The following is a 22,296-nucleotide window of genomic DNA, read 5'->3' on the forward strand; positions in this document are numbered from 1 at the left end:
TAAAAGAGAGGAGGCAGAAAAGTCAGTATTAACAGCAGATTACTGAAAACACACATGAATATGAACTCAGAGAACAAAATCTGTAAGTAAAACAATAAAAAATAGTAATAAATGAGTGACATACATAACAAATAATACAATTATTTAAAAAAAATGATTATAGTTATGAATGTTTTGAATTTAACAATCTCTTTAATTTATTGTTGTCTACGTAAAGTTGAAGATCAAATGTAGATTTTAGTGTCCTGTAATGTGTGACAACTGTATTTAAACAATTGCGCTTTCCAGTTTTGTTTGTATATTCAAAACTGAAGGTAAATCTTATTCATTCATAATCCAACATTTGATTTATAAAAACTGAATACACAAGTAACTTCCCAACGCTGTGGTGTTAAGAGGTTGTAAGATTCAGCCTCTTTGATAAATGAGAAATAGAACCCTGTCTCCAGGGCATCATTTCAGGGTGGACATTTCAGCCCATGTAGGGAGCTACAAGATTAGCTTTCCAATCAGAAATGGCTGTTAAAATGCGATACTATCACCACATCATGGATCATTTCCATATGCCTCCATCTACACCCTCCCTGACACTTACTTGATGGCTTTGTTTTCCCCTCGACCTCGCACAGAATCTGGAGAGCTGGCAGCCTCTACCCCAGGCTTATTCCTCTTCCCCTGCAAAGATACAAGAGGGAGACAGAGAATGACGGACGGGGGGAGAGACAGATCTTAGAGCCAAGTCTTGATCATTGTTTACAAAAGCAGTTTTGCAATTGAAGTGCTCATTATTGAGGCTTTAGAACAGCAACAGTTTGCGACACATGTTGTAAAATATGATGAATGAGGGAAGAGCAACAAATTGGTTTGATGCCAGGACCGCAGCCGGCTTCTGAGGATCAAAACGTGACGAGGGACCACTTAACTACAATGAGATGCAAAACCACACTCTCTCTCTCACATGCATGACACAAGCAGGGACATGTCTTTACACACAAACAGAAGGAAAGCACACACTAACACAATGCAGAGTAAGCTTTACATTAGACACAGGACTTTGAATAAATATCAGAATTCAAAACAGGAAATAATGTAAAACCAAACATTCATGAAACCCTAAGGAGCTGCCATATCATGGTGTATTACACCTGCAGAGGCTGGATTTTTCACTATGTGTTCGAAGGTTCTGACATAGATACAGAGCCTGCACACGTAGCCCCTGTTGCTACGTCGTAAGCTACACTGTAGCTGATGTGCTTGTCCTCAAAAAGAACTATACTTACACTTGGAGACTGTGAGATTGGTTTCTAATGCCAGCAGAGGTTGTTGATACTGAAGACAACACTGAGTATGCTAAAGATAAGATAAGATGCCATTAAACCCTGATGTCAAGTACAAATCCAGGAGACAGAAACAATGAGACCCCAGATGTGGTAGAAAAGCAAAAATGCAAGCATAAACAAACATTTTTACAAATCAGAAACCCAAACGCATTCTTCTCAAAGCAGACAAGTGTCTATACTCAGCTCTCTTTTATGGAGAAACAGGATTATTTAGAGGGTAAGAAAATTCTAGATAGGCAGCAAAAATGCATAAATTTCTATTGTAATATACTAAACAGCTTACTTCACCTACTCTCTGCAAATTTTTATCACTTAATGGAAAGTGCTTTCAACAGAGTGGTATACAGTAGTTACAGTTATTGACCCCTGTGTTTTATTGAACTCCATATTTATTGAACTCTTGAGGGTGATAACACTGAGCTCTCTCCAGCTGAGTCACACAGACTCTTTACTCTTACATAATGTTTTTCCATCATAACCTCACGACAAGGACATGAAGAGCACATATGCCATAAAAAGTTAATAAACAGACAAGCCCTCTCTTCATTTCTCAACCTGCTGTGAAACAAAATTAGACACACCATATTATGAAGTGAAGTTTTATCCATAATCAAGGAGACAACATTTTGGACTTGATCCTATTTGGAGATCTCAGCTAAACTACCATCTGTTGCTGTAGATAATTATCTACCTCATCGACTTGACTTAGTTTTAATTACAAATGACATATTTTGACAAAATATGCTGTACTTTGCATATGACTCCGCTGTATTAGTTATAAGCAAGAAATATCACATCATTCCAGACAGATAAAAAAATTCAAAGTTGAAACTCCAAGATATAAATCAAGGATTTTTACCAGTACATTATGTGCCTCAATGACAAATTATAAGTAAGAGAAGAGTAACACTGTGGTCACAGTGAGATGATTCCTATATAACATTAGTTTCAAGTCTTGCAGAAAAATGTCATGTTGAAAGGAATATTGTTTACTTTTTTGGTTGTAATAAAAACAGAAGGGGGGTTAGAAGACGCTTTTATTAACAACAATACTTCTAATTTCACATATTTGTATCTTATACATTGCTAATAACTTTGAGACCCACATTTTTATAATAAAGACCATAGTTATGGTTAATGAGCATCTTGTCTCATATCTAAAATTGTGCACGGGGGTGTCCACACACCAAGGGGAACTATAGAAAGGGGTTAAAACAGGATTGGTGTCTCCTTTTTATAATAATGACAAGAGCTTTGTGGATGATTTTAAATGAAGATTTGTACTGTTTCCTTAAAACAGAGATTTTTCTGCAACACACTCTGCAGGCTACACAGACTAACGACTAGTAATTAACTGTTACAAACGGCTCAGAAGAAGACAACAGCAGAAGGCATGATGATGCTAAATTAAAGTGATGCAATCTGCCATTGAATTTTAATTGTGAAATTAAATGTCACAAGACGAAAATCTGTATTTTATTTGAGGTTTTATATTTGGTTTCTGTTTTGCTGTCTGCTATTGGCATCTGATGGTATATACATGTCACAAATTGTCATTTTATAGTGGACGCCCTATTTTCACAAAACAGTGTAATGCGCACATACTATTTCTATTGATGCTTTTCTTTCAGTTTAGGAGGTTAAGCCCCTGCTTGAGGGACTCTATGTAGACTTCTGGTGTGTAGTCCCATCTTATGCACTATGTAAACAATCATATTCAAACTTCAAAAAGACAGTTTAGAGTGTCTAGTTCACCTGGCCTGCATTTCTTTGGACTATTAAAAGAAACTGGAGAGACTAACACACATAAAGAGAGAATATACAAATCTGAAAGCCACTAACTGAGCCGTGGGTTCAGGTTCAAACCCAGGAGCATCATGTTGAAAGTGGCAGCGCTAATGTCCACTATGCATGTAGGAGAAAGTCTAAAAGTCTAAAAATGAGGACAGTCTGACATCATGATTTGCTGAGATGACTGAAAATGTGTTCCTCCAATTATTTATGAAAGTGAGCAGTCACTGAAGAGCTCTTGCCACAGATTTGCTAATGTAAAAAAAAGACTGCTCGACTGTATTGTAAGTTTTACAAACGAAAACAACAGTATAAACCCAATCATGACATTATGTCACCTTAAAGGAGTAAGAGTGGAAACCATATTATATGATTGAGATCTTGCCAAGAAAGGTTCTATGATAAAGCTGTAAAAAAAAAACATATGAAACAGGTTCAAGGGGATCACCTTGTTTAAAGGCTCAGGGTGGAATCAGGGACTTTACATTCAGTATGGATAGTTTTTAATGCATCTTATAAATATTGAAGAGCTGTCTGAAAACCTTAGAACAGATGGTTTCAGATGCAGACCAAGAAGACTATGAGTTTATAGTTTCCTCACGCCTAAACAGACAAAACAGGCCACTTGTCAGTGCCAAAAGACTAAATGACCTATATGACTGCTCCAAAAATTACTTGTACATATTTTCTGATGCATCACCTCTGTGGTTTAAGTTTGGTCAAGTTTAGGAAAGTAAAACTTAAATGTGCTGTTGATACCACCTTTCACATTATTGAATGTTACAGTGTCACACTATAGTACCTCTCACCTTTGCTAGAGGTTATTAGTAACTGGCAAGACATTGCTGTTCAGAAAAACATAAAAATACAATCAGTTGTTGCGTTTCAACAAACCACAAGTGCTGCTGTTTGATTTCTTGTGAGTTCAGTTTGTATGATTTGAATTTTCAGTTGCTATTTCCTGCTCAGTTGCATTGTATTGTGTTTAAAATTGATTCTTGGGAAGGCAAATGAAATATTTATCACTAATGCTAATGTGTATTTTTACATGACTGATTTTTCTTTTCTTTTATCAAATGGAGATTTGTAGTTCAATTATTAACTCTATGATGAATGCAGTACTTGTACTCAATAAATGATTTTAAGCAGCATGCAGCCAGGAGGCTTTCAGACACAGCGCAGTGCTGAATGTTTATCTGAAGCTTTCAGTGTTCTGCAGACAGGTGGCCTCTTTATGTATCCTACTGTATCTATCTCCGATGCATCCACAATACACTTTATTATTTATCATGTCACATCTCATATGTCCAGCTTGGCAAAAACATTTTCAATTAGGAGCAAAGCTTGGGGCCTAATCTGATCTGTACCTACATCCAGCCGCTACACTGTAAACACACACAAACTGTACAATGCATACACATGAGACAGAATAACATTAGATTCAGAGCTTCAGAGAAGGATAGATTTCTAGCAGTCAAGAATATGCTATCAAGTGCAGCTCATCTATCATTAAAAAGAATCATAAAATCTTCAGGAGGCTGGAGAGGTGAGGGTGGAGAAGGTACAATGTCGAGAGAGTGTGGGAGGATGTGAGAAACAAAACGGAAGAGTGAGAGGATGGGGCGAAACAGGAGCAACCGAGTACGACGATAGAGCAGAGGGGCAGGTAAGACAGAGAGGGACAGGCTAGATGAGGTTTGAAACAGAATCCAGAATAATGAAGGAGCTGTGCGGAGGAAGTTAAAGATGCCACATGAGATGCTGCAGATGAGAGAGGGGGATTCCCTGTTCAGAGCAAATGGCTATCTGCTTTTCTTCTGGAGCATCCTCCTAAGTCCTGCTGTCATCATGTTTGTCACACACCTGGATGTTCAACAGCATCTTCCCCTCATGTCTGTTCCTACGCCTCTGTGGTGGTTTCTGCCTCTTACTTCACTCCTTCCTCCTACTCTCCTCCCTCTTTCACTCCCATAAAACAACCAGTGGCATGAGACCAGTTCCAGGCAGCTTCATCTCTCCTGGAGCAAATGCTTTCCTATTAATCTTTTTCTTTAATGACCAGAAATGTATAATTAATGTCTTTGCTACCTGGATTATGGTCCCCAGAAACATTTAGGTAACAGAAACGCCGTGGTTAAGGTTAGGAAAAGATCAAGGTTTTGGTTAAATGTTAAACCTGTCTTATGCTTCAAGCCAGTGTTGACTTTTTCTATATTTAAGCAAGACAACAAATTCTCCCTAACCTTAACCAAATGCTATGAGTGCTGTGGAAGAAAGAGCAGATATTGTAGGAAAAACAAATTACATATGCTGTCAGCGAACATTTTGCCGATACATCTGGTGTCATAATTTCCTGATCTCTCAAATACAATAATTACCAACATTTCTCAGTGTTATTATTATTATTATTATCTCATGTTAATAGAAAACATCATCCAATCAGCATTATGCTTCATTCAAAATGTATTTGCTCTTGCAAACTAGTAGTTATCAGATGTTATGTCTCCCATCTTGTCTACTATACAAATATATATAATAAGTAAACTTGGTTTTTAACTATTCCCTTTTGTTGGATAATATGTGCTTCAAAGTGCTATTTAAAACAACAAAAAAGGCAATATCTTTAACACATTTTTCTCTTCAATATATTAAACTTTACTACCCAGAGCTGAAGTAACTACTTCATAAATTATGATTATTATTTAGTTGACTGGCAGAAAATGAACTGACACCTATTTTGATAAGTGATTAACTGTAGCTGTTTTTTGAGCAAAAATACCAAACATTTGCTTCTCATATGTGAGGATGTGCTGCTTTTCTTTGCTGTATATGGTAGTAGATTTAAAATCTTTGTGTTTTAGACTGTTAATCGGACAAAACAAGGAATAAGAAAATGCCACCTGGAGCTCTTGGAAATTGATGGATACTTTTCAGTATTTTCCGACATTTTACAGCCAAAACAATTCGTTGAAGAAATAATCTGCAGATTAATAGAACATAAAATTAATAATAAGTTAGTATTACTGACCTTTTCATCACGTCACTTCATATTTTATTATTTTCTAATTTTTTTTTTCAAATTATTTTGTTTATTTATTGTACCTTTAGAAGTTACACACAAAAAACAGGTAATGATAAGCAAGATAACAAAGAGATAAGGTCTATGAAGGGTAAACTACAGTCGCAGCAGAGGTGAGAAAAAAGAGGGATGATCCTGGAAAAATAAATCAGTGACATTCTGACAAGGACATGGAGATAAAGTGGCAAAGGGACGAACACACACCAGACCATTTGGTATAAAAGGAAAAGGAGGGTGACACAAAAACTGAGACAGAGACATAGATAACTTTGAGTGTAAACAAAGATAAGACATTGGTTTATTTATAAGGTTCAATGTATTTTTTTTGTGTTTTTTTTTTTTAACTCCAAAGCAATGACAGAAATTTTGATTTCAAGGAGCCCTTAATATAGGCTATTTTATAGATCTAGTAAGCAATTGTAAATGATACCCTAGAAAATTATACCATTTAGCTAAGCCGTTTTTCTGAATAGCCTAGTTAACTCTTGGCTTGTGAATGTTACATCAGCTGCTGTGCTGCAATCACTCCTCAAACAGACCGACAGACAGAGATGGGAGAGCAGGACAGAGTGTAGGAAATGCCAGCAGATAAGAATATATAGGAGGAATTATAGTTGCTCCAACAGCAGCCAATAGCTCTGAGTGACGCTCATTAGCATATGAATCATTAGCACGGCGCTGGAGGCAAGAAGCCATGATGCACAAAGCTCAGAGCACACAAAGCCATGTTTACAGAGAGCACTGAGGTTTCTGATCATGTTTACTGTCATGGCCAAACATACAGCCTCTCGATGGCTCCAGCGCCAGAGGGCACAAAAAGCAAAACATTATTCAACAGCAACAACAACATATAGCAGGAAATCACTGTATACATTCAATTCAAGGTCACAGTGGCTGGCCCCACAGTGGAAAATCTGTCTTCAATGCCATGGCGTTGTTCAAAAACATAAAAAAAAAAACAAAAAAACTGTAGGAGACATTTGCTGAGAGACATGCTTTTAGTCATAGCTGTAATGTCAAGTAAAACAAAACTAGTTATAACCTACAAGTTTATCAATGAGCAGTAGACTGACAAGCTCTGTGTGCTGTGATAGTCAAAAAGGCTTATGTTTAACCGCAGTGGTCTGGGTTTGAGCAACGCAAGGTCCTTTGCCATATGTCATCTGCTTTCCTCTCTAATACTAATTGTAAAGCAGTAATACACTGCATTTTTTGTTACCCTTGTTACTGTTGGGTTATAAGCACATGAAAGCGTGTGTTTCAGCATTTTGAAATCTCCAAAAATGCTCAGCATTAAGCAGACAACGGATTCCCTTATTAAGCTAAATAAACAAACAAAATCATTAAAAACATGTACACACAGTGTGTACAGCATTACGGATGGATCACTGGTATCAATACCAAAATTCAGATATCGTATCATATTTATTTGTGCATAGAGGACATGGATTAAACTGAGCTCAAATCTTTTGTTTCAACCTGATTAATAAATAACAATTTGACAGTAAGTGATTGCCCTTGTCACAAGCAGAATTCAGCCAACATAGACAATGAGAACAAAACATTACATGATCAACTATACCAATATCACATCTAAAAGAACTGCATGATCATCTGCATCATCTGCGATTGCTGTTGGTCAGTTTTCTTCTCCTTCTTTATTCTGTACAGCTGTGTTGAAATGTTGAAATGTTTCTGTGTCTGACCATGCCCTAAATCAGAAGCCTTTTCACGCAAAATTGGTCAGAAAAAAATCCCCCGAAATGTTGTGGTTCACAGAGGACATCGGCTTAGTTGTAATGACTTTGGGATTGGGTGAAAAATAAGCAGAGTAACTTACCAGTTTACGTTGGCACCAGGTGCAGACGCCACATAGAGCTACCAGCCAAATGGCACACACTACGAACGCAACAGACACCAGGAATACACTGAGAGACACTGAGCCTGAGGGAGAGAGACAAAGGCAGAGAAGAGAGAGACAGAGACACATAGATTGAAGGGTATTAGTGCATTTAATGTAACACTTTCTATCCTGAGGTTTAAAGTCTAGTTCACTGTTGAAACTGTGCAAAATACAGAGTGTGACAAAATTTCAAGGGGGATATGAAGGTATAATCAGGAGCAATGCTTTGCAACGTGCCTTCCTTCCTTCTTTCTCCCCTTTCTCCATTCATCTATGTCATCTGGCATCTGTCATCAGTAAGACACAGAGAAATGAAACAAGAGTGAAGGGGGAAAGACATAAAGGCCCAGAGATTGCTTCATGCTCATGCTCCCTGCATGTATCAATAGGAGATCCGCCCATGTCAGGAAGAGATAATATCATGGGGCCAGAAGCCATGCAATTACCAGCTTCCGTTTTCCCTCTTCTATCTCGTAAATCCTTCAGCAACTTTGTTCCCATCTTGACAGATGAAAACTTCCTCCAGTGCCTTCTATTCCTCATCTCTACTTCTTTCAATTACTGCCTCTCAACAATGCTGCTCATTCAGTTATCTGCTACCTTGTCTGCCAAGTAATTCAAAATGCAGTGGCACGCTGGCAAAACAATGTCTGCAAACAACGAGCTCATAGCTGCTACATCTTTCTTCTTTGAAATACGGTCCATTTTTTTTCTCTCTTTTTTCTCTCTACCTAAAAATTTAATCTGACTGAAGATTCTCTCCTTTATCCATCCATTTCCCTTTTCATCCCTACCTGTGCAACTTCAACATTTATACATTTTTGGGGCCAATAAACAGTGGAGGTGGATTAGCTAAGACAACTTAATTTTCCTTTTCTCCCCCTCTTCCCTCACATTTTTTAAATCTCTTTTCCTCATCTCCTTCAGATGTATTATGCATCAACCAAGTTCCCTGGTAGCACGTCTTTTCTACATGCATTCAGAAAGCTATTTAAGGTTGAGAATTGTGGTACTTATTCCTATCAGCTGCTGGCTCCTTATACAAACATTTCTAATATACCTATTATCATCTGCCATAATGGTGTTGGATTCAAACAAAGGAGGCTAGCCAGGTTATTCAGTTCTGCATTATCTGCATTATCACACTGCCAACCTTATATCAAATGTCCAACAATACTTAAGCGGAACAATCTGTGCTCACCTTTATGTTTTTAAGAAAAGGTAAAAATATGCTGCTAGATGCACATAAATTCCTAGGCCTAGAAAGAGATTTCTGGTGGTTCTTTGACATTCTTTCAAAACCCCAACAAAAAAAAAACTGAAAGACTGACTTTCTCCCAGAGGCTCATCCACTTCACATTTATGCAGAGGTTTGTATCCCTGCATTTAAGGCTTTTTGATGGTTTGATAAGGTATCTGATTTCAGACCATGAAATAGGCACAGCAGAATATGGTGACAATTAAGATCTCAGGGTTGAATTTTTTTCATCCTCCTCTTGTCTTTCAGTTTGGCAGCAGAGGGTATGTAGTGGTAACATCACTTTTGAAAGCATTTAAAATCTTTAACTGATAAGTGGTCTCAGTCTTACCACTGTGTCCTTGTTGATTTACACCAATACATACAGAAACACAGAAAGCCAGCTCTGTTGAAGCAGTCAGAAAAGCTGAAATACTCTCCAGCTGGAGGGACCACAACCAGCTGGAAATAAGAATGACTCCTTTCAAACCTTTTACAGCTGCTAGGCCTTCGTCTGTGGACACACAAGTCTGACTTGGCGGGGTGTTATCAGCAGGGGGACTTCATGATACCAGTCACTAACCCACTAGAGAAGTTTTTTCCACAAGCCAAGATATAATATAACCAGCCTAGTACAGGTAATCTATGCAATACTCAAGTTTAACAAGCCAAATCATAATCAGTAATGATAAACATGCTAGTGTGTGATCTTCTTACCTGTGTACTTTGCATTCTGTAATTGCTTCTCTATTTACTAGTTCTCACTGTTGCTGGTGCATTCCACCTTTCCTCAACAAAAGCCAGTGTATGCACCAGAGGGGGGTGATCCATAGAGGCCCCTCCTCTATTATTGACAGGCAAGAGGGAGATCAAAATAAAAGGAAGAGTACTTGGTTGACATAAACCAAAACCAAATCTAAGTATGATTTATAAAATAATGATGAACTGGTGGTAAAGTGAAAGATAGGTTAGATTTTATATTCACATTTCTGTTTTTTAATTGCACAGTAGCTAACTACTTGTGTTACCCAATGCAACAGTTATCTTGCTGTAACAGCCCTGAAGGACTGTTAAGCTAAGCAGCATGATGCTGCTGCAGAACAGATGGAGAGCTTCGCACTGATGGGGCAACTACAGACTTCGCTTCCTTAGTGTCCGGGCTAGACCCAAGGCGGGACTATGGTGGCATGTGTTGGCCTGATGTGCTGCTGCGCTCCTTTCATACATAAGAAATGTAAGAAATCTGAGATGGGTAGCCAACTGGTGTAAAATAACATGACATTTTGAATTTTTTGAGTCACAAGCCATCACTGCATGCATTTCAACTGGTTTGCAACAATACACATGTCATTTCAGAAGAAATTTGAGGGCCCGCATTATAAAAGCACCCAGTAACCACAGGTGTTGCTAAATCAAGCAGTCCTAAATATTATAATTTTAAAATAAAAAAAATGCTATTGAAAATAAGCTGCCTAATCTTGTCAGTTGAGACAAGTGGTTTTCAGAAGTAGTTTGAAGATAATTCTATGTATTGGGGTGCATAAGTACAACCCATTTACATGTGTTTTTTATGCAAAACTTTTTCAGGATATCTAAAGAAAAACGCTTGTTAATTCAAGATGTAGCACATCAGAATCAGAATTTCGTCAGATCGACCAGACCACATATAGAGACAGTCCAGCTCATACTGTGATCAGAAAGAGTCAGAAAGCCGTAGAAAGATAATTCCTCCTCCTTCTGATATCTTGAGCTACCTTGCAAAAAGCTATAGACAACCTCCTCCACATCAAAGGAAAAATAGGACCTATACTGAAACATAAGACCGAATCACAGTGTGAGTGGAATTTCAATAATGACAACAATTATAACTGCTGTAAATGTGAAGATCAGATGTCATTATCCAGAGATGGATTGCATCTTAATACCCCCCAGAAATGGGGTCCCAGTTAAATGATATTATGGCTGTTTTACCCCACTCAACCGCTGACCGCCTGTCGTACAGCACTCTGTGAGCTATGTTTACGCAGTGTTAACATTTTTTCTGGAATAATTTAAACTCAGTACGCCTACAGTTTAGCACCATAGACAGCGTCCATTCCCACTGGTCCTCCACCAACAGGTTAAAGTAAGATCTGTACACCCGGGGAACAGGTTGGGCTGAGCCTGAACAAATGGAGCTCAGCAGCATGTTTGCATGTTGTCCTGTTTCATCATTCAGCTTTTGAAGTAAATATGTACAATAAATATTCACAATTGCAACTGCAACAATGTCTGGTTCCTGAATCTTATCACCCAGAAATGTCCTCTCTGAATCTCAACGCAAAGATGATTGCATGTAGGTTTTCAGGAGCAAATCTCTTGTCACATAGAGAGAGGCCAACAACCCTATCCAGAAACATCATTCAGGGTCTCATTCTTTTGGTGTATGATTACAGATGAGGATTGAACACTGCTTTGTGGCTCGCTTTACTATGATGGCTGGATGCAACACTCATATCACCTCAGCTATTGTGCCCAACTGGTGATCTGTTTGATCTTGATTTGCTTGCTCGAGGACAAGATCTTTGCCAAGACGATGAGCTCATACCCTCCAAAATCTACCACCCATTGCAATCTCTCTCATAAAATGACCTACTGACCATCTGTTGCTGTAACTGGCCACATTAAAATGCGCTATTGATTGCTGAGAAGCTTTTTTTAAGTACTCAACTGGGAACACTGATTAGTGGTAAGAGTCATTGTGAAACCTTAAAAAGTGAAAAGATACTCAAGACACTCATAATTTGACAAACAAAATCTGTGGAAAGTAAACAGGAAGTGATTGAAGAGAAAATACACAACGACATTGTAAAAATATTAAATATGTTGAAGACTGATAATATTAGGTACTTAAGTACTGTTTAAGGTGGTTTTCCATGTATGTTAAAGTCGATTGTCCTTGCACCTAAAACCATCACTCTATTTACAGAGAAGCTAAATATGTTAAAATCTCACACCTGTGAGAAATTTTAAACATGAACATGCAACATGCATGCTAAAAAATGATGAACAGGTACATAGAGATGGATAAAACAGTTCCTAATTAAAGGAAACAGCAAATGGACGGAAGTTAAAACCATTTATGACAGTTTTAGGACCTCAGGGTCAAGAAACTACATCACTGTTAGGAAATCCGAAAGAAGTGGTTGGGTCACCTGGAAGAATGCTTCACACTGTTGCAGTGAGCACAACTGTCTTGGGGAGACCATATTACAAACATCTCTGCCTAGAGGAGGCTAACAGCTAATCCATTTGATTCGGAGCTAAATATAATGCAAACTTGGCTCTGTCCAAAGGCACGTGAATCCACCTACCAGCACCTCTAATTAGCATGTTTTATTTTATTTGTTTATGTGTGGAACTATTTTTTGGCCAGGACTAATGACTTCTTCAAGTCGGACTATGCCTGAGCAAGGACTTGCACACTCTTAGTGCTAAGCTAGCTGGCTTCTAAAGCCTTTATTAATAGATGTTGTTTGCTCAGTTGACATGCAAGCTCAGTAGCCGGTATGATTTTATTCACTTGTAGGATTCCTCATTTGTATTAGCTTAAAAACAAAACATCATGAAGCAAACTCCATCTGCTTACAAAGATGGTGTGATATGCTTAAAAGCTCTGGAAAAAGGTATTAAGTGCACCTTGAGTTGTGATTGTTTGTTTGTCTATTTCTAAGGTCAAGAGTGAGCTTTGAATAAAATAATCGTCTCAACACAGCTTTGAAACCAAAATCACATTTAAGAAAATCTTATTTGTATTTATGAAAGCGAACATGTCCATGACCTTTCCTCCCTAATTGCTGTATATCAGCTCTGAGCTTGATGGTGATACCTGTCTTCTTTTCAAAAATAACCATTGTGTGTTGCCACCCAGTCTTTGAACATTACATGCTATGCTGATGTAATGATGTAAAGTCAGGTCATAGAGGGTTCAATAAATGTGGATTTCCTCCAGATGTAGCACCTACTGTGCTGTGTTTGGTATCATACTGGGTACCTCCCATGGCTGCGAGTGTAAACAAAAGACTCTTGCAGCACTGCTGCCATCACTCAGACGCTCTTTCTCTCTCTCTCTCTCTCTCTCTCTCTCTTGTTCTCTCTATGTATTATGGAATGACTACATATGTGGTCTGAGATCATTTAGTTAATAATCAATAAATGTAATGCAAAGACTGTTTCATATTTAATTACAGGCAGAAGCATAGTGCCATTCTCTTATTAATTGTTATTCTTGTCTCCCATCTTCCGACTTGTAGTGTCTCTGTCAACACACCATTATTTTCACTCATGTGGTAATTATATAATTTATAAGTCAGTTCTAATGATTAGAACAGCTCATCTGAAAAATAGCCTCGTGTCTATTCATTATTTCGTTGAAATTCAAAGAAAATGATTGATAACATCTAAAGAAACACACAGTCATGCTTAGAAATGATGAGAGAAAATGATCTGGTTGAGAAAACTGTATCTGGTTTCCATTGTGAGCAGTATTCAGTAATGATGGACTACTGAATACAAGTCAATGTATAAAGATTTGTCGGCATTTTGAATTCTAGACTGTTATCAATCTTTGTAACATACGACATTTAATTCACCCCAGTTTGCTAATACTGTGAGAATGTGCCTTAAGCAAGCTGTTTTTGTAAGTCATCGTGTTTGCCTTTTGTCAATTGCCACATTTTATAATGTACATAGTATAATGCATATATTTATTCAGTTTATATGGGCCTGTTTCTGTTCTGTTACCCTTTCGTAAAACACCTGTAGCTGAAAGTTGCACTTTCTCTAACGTAGAGCCTATCCATCACCTTCTGTTTGTCAACGTACTCACTGCCGAAATTTAACAAAACAAATCACTTTTAACGACTTCCACCTGCCTTAATTACTGTCATTAAACACCTGTGTGACTAGCCTCTTTATGCTTATTCCAGTAAAATGGAAAATGAAGGACTTCATAGTGACAAATCTACAAAGAGTAATAACCTGACTCTGCAGCTCCGCAGAGCTTTTTTGCTTCTTTTAGCCGATTGTTTCGGTTTTACAGTCACACAGTTTCTGTATTGTTTTGGTTTTGTCTCACCGGTCTCACCGACTTTGCTTGGACAAAAAGCGGTTGTTTCTAGCAAAAAGAAAAAAGGCTAAAATAAACCACTGTATGTTACCTCCCAGACATCTAATGGCAGACAAAGTTAGCCAAACTACCTAGTGCTGAAAGTCAAAAGTCTATCAAGCTAAAACTATTGCCCACCGTTAACAGACAGATATGAGAGCTCCCACTGTTGGATTTATTCATTTAAAAGCTGCTAGATCCCAGTAATTAATTTGGTGTGTGCGCTGTTAGTATCACTGATGGGAAGTTTGGCCAAAATTCTGAATGTAAGACCAAGTTGTAATAAACTGTAATTACCCTTTAAGATGAGGCTCTCACCTTCTCTCTCTGGCTTTCTCTCAAACACTCCCCCTCACTGTCCTTCCTAATTCCGTCCATGCTCTCCTCTCTTGTGAGCACCAGTATCTCTCTGTCAAATGTACCCCTTACTCTCTCTGCGTCTCCTCTCTTCCACCTGCCGTGCTTATCTGTTTGTGCTCTGTTCACTCAGCCCCTGGTGTTGGCACCTGGCACGACACAGAGAATAAGCACTATTAGTCGCTGGAGACGTCCGGAGGAGCGTTTCTTGTTGTAGGTTGGCACAACATGGAGAGGGCCGCCACCACGGGAGGCGACCCTTGACTGGCACAATAGACGCACTGCCAGAAGAGTGGCGACCAGTGGGAGGCACATGGGCATTCAATTATAAAGAAAACCAAAGAGGAATGAAAGAGAAAAGCATGTCTGTTTAAAAGACTATGCCTTTGAAAGCTCAGAATTACTCGAGGCATCCCAGTTTTTTGGACTGCTTGTTGGATGGATTGAGATAGGGATGTCACAAGAACCAACACTTCAGTACTAAGTTGATGCCATAATTCTGAAAATGTGATGGTAGTTGTTTTTCCACAGTACTTAAGGCACTGTAGATGTTGTAGGGCAGTATATAACCCCATGAGTGTTCTGGTCTGACATCAGACTCGGAGAGAAGAAGGAAGCAGGCACAGTAATCAATAAAAACAACACCTGGAATGGCAGCAGCAAGTGCAAGTGCAGCAACATGTCTAAGGTGACTTGTGGAGAACACAACGCCAACGCCAATGGAGTTATCTTACATTTGACAAATCATCAGGGACAAGTTATAGACAACCAAAAGCCAGTAAGCAAACGGTGCCACAGAGCATTTCAAATGAAAGGAGGAAACACCTCTAACTCTGAGCAGCTCAAAGATAGAAATCCAGATCTCAATCACTAGATTGAGACACTAAGGAAAAAAGATTGCAGTTCATTGACTCTAAAGATTGCATTATCTATTCCTCATGACTCAGTATCAGTGGCAGGAGTGAAGAAGAGGGAAGAAGCTGTGAGAAGTCTGGCAGGTAGAGGAGACAGCCGGCTCAATCTTGAATTCCCAGCAGGTGTGTATTTGTTTCACATGAAACCACCTCTCTGTTGGCAGAGTTCAGTTTTGTTGAGCCTGTCTGTCATAGGTACAGGGTTAAGCATTTATTTGTTTAATTTAACCATGAAAAATATTGTTATGTATGAAATCACTTTTGCTCTTAATACTTTCAGATCATTTCAGAGGGAAATAAATTGACTCCTTTATTTTTCACACCTGTAGAGTCACTTGATCACACAGATCTATTCTTTAGTTCCACTTCCACTTCCACATCACTTGCTCCCTCATGACTTCTTGTTTGTAGCAACTCCACAAATCTTTGTCCAGAAATGTTGGTTGCCTCAGGGGTGGGGTGGGGGATGGGGTGGCTGTTATTCTCTCCAATGCTTTGACCCAAAGTACAGCCTGAACCATAATATTTTTTACAGGTGACAAAAAAAAAAAAAACTTCTCTGTCAACCAACCGCCATCAACCAGTGAAGTTGCATTTTACATCCATGGCTGTCCAGACTCCTGCATATACTGAAGACTTTGAAGGAATTTAACAGAGGGTACATTTTGCACAGTGACCTTTGAGCTTTCAGCACCAAACTCTAATCAATTAATCCGCATGTCCAGGTGAACGTTTATTACAAACTTGAAGAACTTCCATCAAAGTGTTACTGAGATATTGCATTCACAAGATTGGGATGGTGCAGGATGACTTCTCCATAGTTGCAGGAATTACATTTTCCATGTAATGATGACATTTGCTAAAACTGTCCAGGCAGTGTGCAATGAGCAAGAGTGTCCAGAAGAAGAATGACAGTACCCATTATTTCAGTAAGTGCCTCCATACCTTCAACATATAGTTATGTTCAAATGGCAAAGCCTTCTAGTGACCGTACGAATGATTACAGGAGCAAAGGAAGAAGTCAGATGTTAGATTATATTAGATTATAGGGGAAGCCAGGGTGGATGTGCTGGTTGAACAAAACATCAGACTTTAACATAGGAGACCTTTGTTTGTTTCCCATTTCAAACAGTCAACATCACATTGATTCACAATCGTTCCTTAACCATGCCCATGCATTTATTATTGAAACCATGACAATGTAGGTCCTGTAACCATTATCTTTCCCTAAGCCTAACCAAGTCGTTTTAGTGCCTAAACCTAAACCATAGTGTTGTCACATCATAAAACGGATTTATATTTCAACTGTGATTTGTAATGGCTTTGGATGGCACAAATTATGTTTTGCCAGTAGGGGTGTCAGATCAGAAAATGCTGCCACTGTTTGTGTTGTTCTAGGGGGTGTGCAAATTTCCCCACTGTGGGATAAATGATAAAGGACTAATAAAGGACTTCTTATCTTACTGACAAACATTCTATTCGGTAATAATCAAAGACTTGTTGAATGCGCATCTGTCTGATGAGTTCATGATAACTCCTACTGCTTAATAAGTCACGCTGAACACAAACGGAGCTAAATTAAAGCACATTAGCGATATGAAAGTGACAACAATGTGGGTGAGCTGTAAAATGTCTTACTGTGAATGTGTAGTGGAGGCACAGTTTACCTTAATTCAGTGTGACATGGCTAGAGGGTGTCCTACACTGTAGTTCCAGTTGAAAAACAGGATTGCACTGAATTATTTTTCATATTTGTGAAAATACACGTTTGTGCATGTGTGTGAATGAGATATGAATGAGATAAATCCCTCCTGCATTCATAATGTTCAGTGTAAGTTGAGTTTTCTATTTCACCTGCCATTTGCTTCCCCTCTCTTTCGGGAAACAACATTCCCTAATGGATGCCAGGAGCCTTCATTACACTCCTGCCAAACCATCATTGTGACTCTGTAACCCTGCATCTCATTCATCTGAAACGTCAAAAGCATTTGCTCTGTTGCCTGCTTCTTACCCAAGCCAGACCCCACAGGGGGATGGGCATCCAAAACACTTGCAACACTGGCAACTTTCCAATTCAAACAGTATTTTTTCATTTTAATACACAACATGGGAGTATATCAGGAGAGATGTATGACTACTGCTGGGATCAAGCAAAGACAGAAACCTTGGAGAAAACAAACACAAGTTTATCGCTACAGTGACTAAAAATAGAGCAGAGTGTGTTTTGTTTCAGTACATGCGACCTCTAGCAAACTGGCTGTTGTTTTCTGTCTCAGAGGGGCGTAATACTACACAGCCATGACAGACTCATAACCTTATACACTTGACAGGCAGGTGCGTTTATCCAGGCAAAACATCTTAACAGTCTGCAGGCAGAGCCATCAAAAGTGTGTGTCTGTAAGGACTGTGATATGTTGTCCATAATGAGGAGGATCCAGAGGTTTACCTTGTGCGACAAGGCAGGGTATGGGTGAATGGACACAGCTGAAGACTCATTATGACTCACACAGAGATGCTGAGGAGTAGGAGAGAAGATGAAAGCTGGGGTCTTAGGGAGAGGTTAAAAACTCTCATAAAGTGGAGGACTGAAAGAAACAAGAAGAAATGCCTGCCTAAAAAGCAGTGAGAGCAGACACAGTACGCATAGTGAGGAAAACAAGTGAGTTTGAGTTTGAGTTTTATCCACTGATGACATTTTACACGACATAATTCAAGGTATAATTATACTGCAATTCCTTACATACCGTGATCTGATAATGCAGTATAATGCAGTTTATCAATTTCACAATCCATTAATTCCTAATTTTGCTGTAGCAGCCAGTAAAAGCATGGTCATAATCTATGTTTTAATTATTGTCAACAAATCTCATGAAAAGAAAAAAAATTCCAAAACAAATTCACTGCTCTCCCTGTTTGAGTAATGTTTTGTTCAAAACTACAATGCCCAGCTTAAGAAATCCTTTATGAAACTACATTCATGACCTGTTCAAACATTTATGTCTTCAGTAAGAATGTATGGGCTTGGAGCAAACAGAGTAACAAGTATTGATAGGCTGACTAGCACATTGGGGATTTTGACCTTATTTGTTAATCTATTTAAATAGTTAATATTGATTATTTGAAATGGTGGTAATTTTGTTAGTGGCCCCAAATCTTCAAAACCCCCAGCTCACTTTTCCTCAACAGTAGGTCACCAAACCCAGTGAGAAGAAGCTTTGAGGGGAACTATAATGATATACACTCAACTATGCGTACAGTGAAAACAATGAGATGGAATAAATAATTTTAGTAATAATAATTATATATTTTCTTTAAAAATGCCATTACAGTGACACAATAATATTTTGTAAATATTTACATTCATCCAACACTAGCCCTCAGCAAATTTATTAAAATATATTCTGTGAGGAAATATTATCAAATATTATTAAGGAAAAATGTTTTAATTTTGAACTCACATAACTCTTTCTTTTGGGTATAGCACAGTCAATATGAACAGCTCTTCCCTTAAGCAAAAAGAAAAAGAATTACATAACCAAGCCACTAATCTGTGCTATCATGCAAATGTGGAGCACAAATCAGCTGCATTTACAATATATGAGATTGACCTTGTGGATTCTTAAGATGGGAATAATAACTGCATTGTCTTCACAGTTGTTAGTAATACAATGCAACCCTGATCCCACGAAAAATACCCTGCAGTTGCAGCTTATGTCAGTACAATTCCCTGTTGCATTTTTGCCTCACAGACACACTGCCTTCAGCTCTTCCAACACTGAAAATACGTACTTGTAAGATGGCATGTTGCAACCTACTTGCCTGAGTTTGAGCTTATCATTTGCAATTAAGGAAAGTTGTCCTCTGAGCCCTTTTCATAGATGCAGTTTCATTCAAGTTTCATTCTGAAATCTGAAAGGTTCTGCCTTTTTATAGAGTAAGAGAAGTTACAGCTGATTTACTGGACATGATGATCCAGCAGTCCCCTTGCTCAAGGCCTGGGGTTGTTTCAAGAATAGCTGTTAACTAACCAGCCAATTTAAAAGCAACTCCCAAGACCATTTCCTGATTATAAGGCTCTTAGGGTTTGAAGTAATTTATGAAGCATTTTCACACCAAATATTCTTCCTTTTAATTGACTTCAGTGCTGTTGACCTCTGGATGTGCCCATTGTTATTAAAGCTGTTTAGCATATCCATTATAGATCCTCTAATCTGAGTCAGAATTTAAATTGTCAATGCTGAATCTGAATCCTCTAAGGTCCACATTTCTGCACGGAAAATGGGACAAGCTGACACGACCTGTCCCATTTCAAAGACTCCTTGAAATAGGCCCAAAAAAACAAAAACAAAACAAATTTGGCTATTTGATACAACTAGTATCAACTATCTTTTGCAGCTATTAGTTTTCCATAATCAATTGTGCAGTGGCCATTGTTTCATTAAACACAATCAGATACTTGTGCGGTTGTAAAACCAGAACATATTTACAAAGTGTGAGCTTGACTCAGACTCAGCTTTCTAGGATTGTGATGTCATGTGTGGATGAGCATTTTTTGGATCGTAAATAATGGTGTGAACTGTGGAAATCACTAGTTCGGGTGTAAACACTGACATGACAGTGTTCTAGATGTGAAATGGGTTGATGAGATGAGCGATGAAAATTCCAGACTTGTGGAGAAAGCTATAACCAAGTTCCTGAATAAAACACCATTATGTTACAGCAGTGTACACCGGCACCCGACAGTGAAACAGCAGAGAAATCTCTCTAAACAAAATGGAATTCATGGACAAACAAACGTAATACAAACACTGTTATTCTCTAACATGTCAATCAGTGGCAAATACGTGCACCACTTGTACTTTCCAGAAAGCAAATCTGTGTACAATACATTACAGCCAATACACAGTATGAGGTGACCCTGAGGGAAATTCAATTTTGAAATTTTTACTATACAAATCCATTTGCAGCTGGTCTGGAGAGGGAGCCAGGAGACTGGCAGATTTCACTGCAGCAGCACACAGAGAGCCAACTTTGAGTCTCTGGTGTGGAGAGAATTTGCTTCTGCCTCGCCACCAGCACCCTTTATCTGGAAGAGCCTACTGTTGTTGTGTGAACAAATACACTCCTCGACGAGGATCCACATGTCATACCACATGTTCCCCCAACAAACATCTTTGCTCTATGCAGAGGGCGGTCACAACTCAGGACCACACTTCCACTGCAGGCCAGGTGAACTAAAAGGAAAGTCACAGTTTTGTTTTTGTTTTTTTCTCAAGGCTTTTTTAACTGCGGTGTTTTCCTTTTTCTGTCTTACTCCCTTTCTCATTTACTCTTTTTTTTTATCCAATACTAATTTAATTTCTCTGTCTTGTTTCTGCAGTTGATGGGTGTGTAATATGGACTGGGCTACTGCTCCACTTCATTGTATAATCCTCTATTGTATAACGACAATGGAGCTGAACCTTGAACCTTTGATGAAATATCACACATAGCCACTGGTGTTCTTCAATTATTCTTGCAACCAGTAAAAGCTCTCTACTTGTAGATGTAAAATGTTAAATAAAATTAAATTTCATTATTTTGTTTTACAAAAGGATGTGGAAGCTACACAATTATAAAACTGTCATGTCTCTTTAAGGGTTTACATTACTTGAATGTTAAAAGGCCCAGTGGGGCTCAAAAATGGGGAAAACATTATTACTTTCATTAACTGATAATAACCTGTTAATAAATGTCCTGGCTTCAACTTGATTCTTTGAAATGTACATTGAAATTGAGTTACAGACCTGCTGATTATCATATCATACAATATCATAATTCAGAGACTGAAAGTCGAGTGAGGGAACAGTCGGGGCAAAGAAATGAAAAAGATGGAGAGAGAGTTTACATTTGGTTTAGCCGGCTAGTCTGGCTGCAGTGCTCACACATTCTGAATATGAAATCTAGTCTAGTCTTTTATTTGCCCTGAAATAAAAATAATTTCTTGGGGTTTTTTTTTTTTTTGGCAGCACATGGGCCCATACATGTGCTGCCAATCATCTCTAAGAGCAGATGGAGCAGCAACACTTGTGGTGATCTTCAAAATACAATGTCCAATTTGCTGCAATCCAGCAGGGGGCTGCACATAAATTTCTCTATCGTTCCTTAAAAGGGAGATTGTATTTCAACACAGCCACTTATGATCAACAACCTCCCCATACATTACAGTGAACAATGTGTAGCATCATTAACCCTGATGAAAGACCTGTATAAGTGTCTGGGATCAAACATTTTTCTTGCACTTTTTTGAACAACATGTTACAGAATTTGCTTTAACAAATATAGTGTCTGTGCCCCTAATGTCAGACCTGTGGGCTTGTGCCAGGATTGAAATTCTAATCTTCTCAGCGTAACATCACTACAACGATAAGATCAGTCTTCCATCTCAGCTCTTCCGCTGTCTGCCCAGTTCCTGTCTGATCTGTTTCTTTCTCTGTATCTTGCCTTCTGTCTCTTCTTTCTCAAAGACACAAAGACAGATACACACATA

The 22,296-nt window shown here is 38.5% G+C and overlaps 2 protein-coding genes across 5 annotated transcripts in view; one reads left to right on the top strand and one right to left on the bottom strand.

The window, feature by feature from the left end:
- Nucleotides 1-22,296, top strand: part of saa (serum amyloid A) — a 323,028-nt gene that overhangs the window by 264,180 nt on the left and 36,552 nt on the right. The gene's annotated exons all lie outside the window — the stretch shown is intronic.
- Nucleotides 1-22,296, bottom strand: part of syt7b (synaptotagmin VIIb) — a 100,499-nt gene that overhangs the window by 37,774 nt on the left and 40,429 nt on the right. For both annotated transcript variants that reach the window (XM_071488620.1, XM_071488619.1), the window contains exons 5-6: nucleotides 8,051-8,154; nucleotides 596-675 (exon numbers count right to left, since the gene is read on the bottom strand). In XM_071488620.1, coding sequence (XP_071344721.1) covers nucleotides 596-675; nucleotides 8,051-8,154 — 184 coding nt within the window. The remainder of the gene's footprint in view (nucleotides 1-595; nucleotides 676-8,050; nucleotides 8,155-22,296) is intronic.

This window comes from Trachinotus anak, unplaced genomic scaffold, assembly GCF_046630095.1.
Source record: "Trachinotus anak isolate AG129_WGS33_773 ecotype Australia unplaced genomic scaffold, CSIRO_AGI_Tana_v1 ptg000011l, whole genome shotgun sequence".
Lineage (NCBI taxonomy): Eukaryota > Metazoa > Chordata > Actinopteri > Carangiformes > Carangidae > Trachinotus > Trachinotus anak.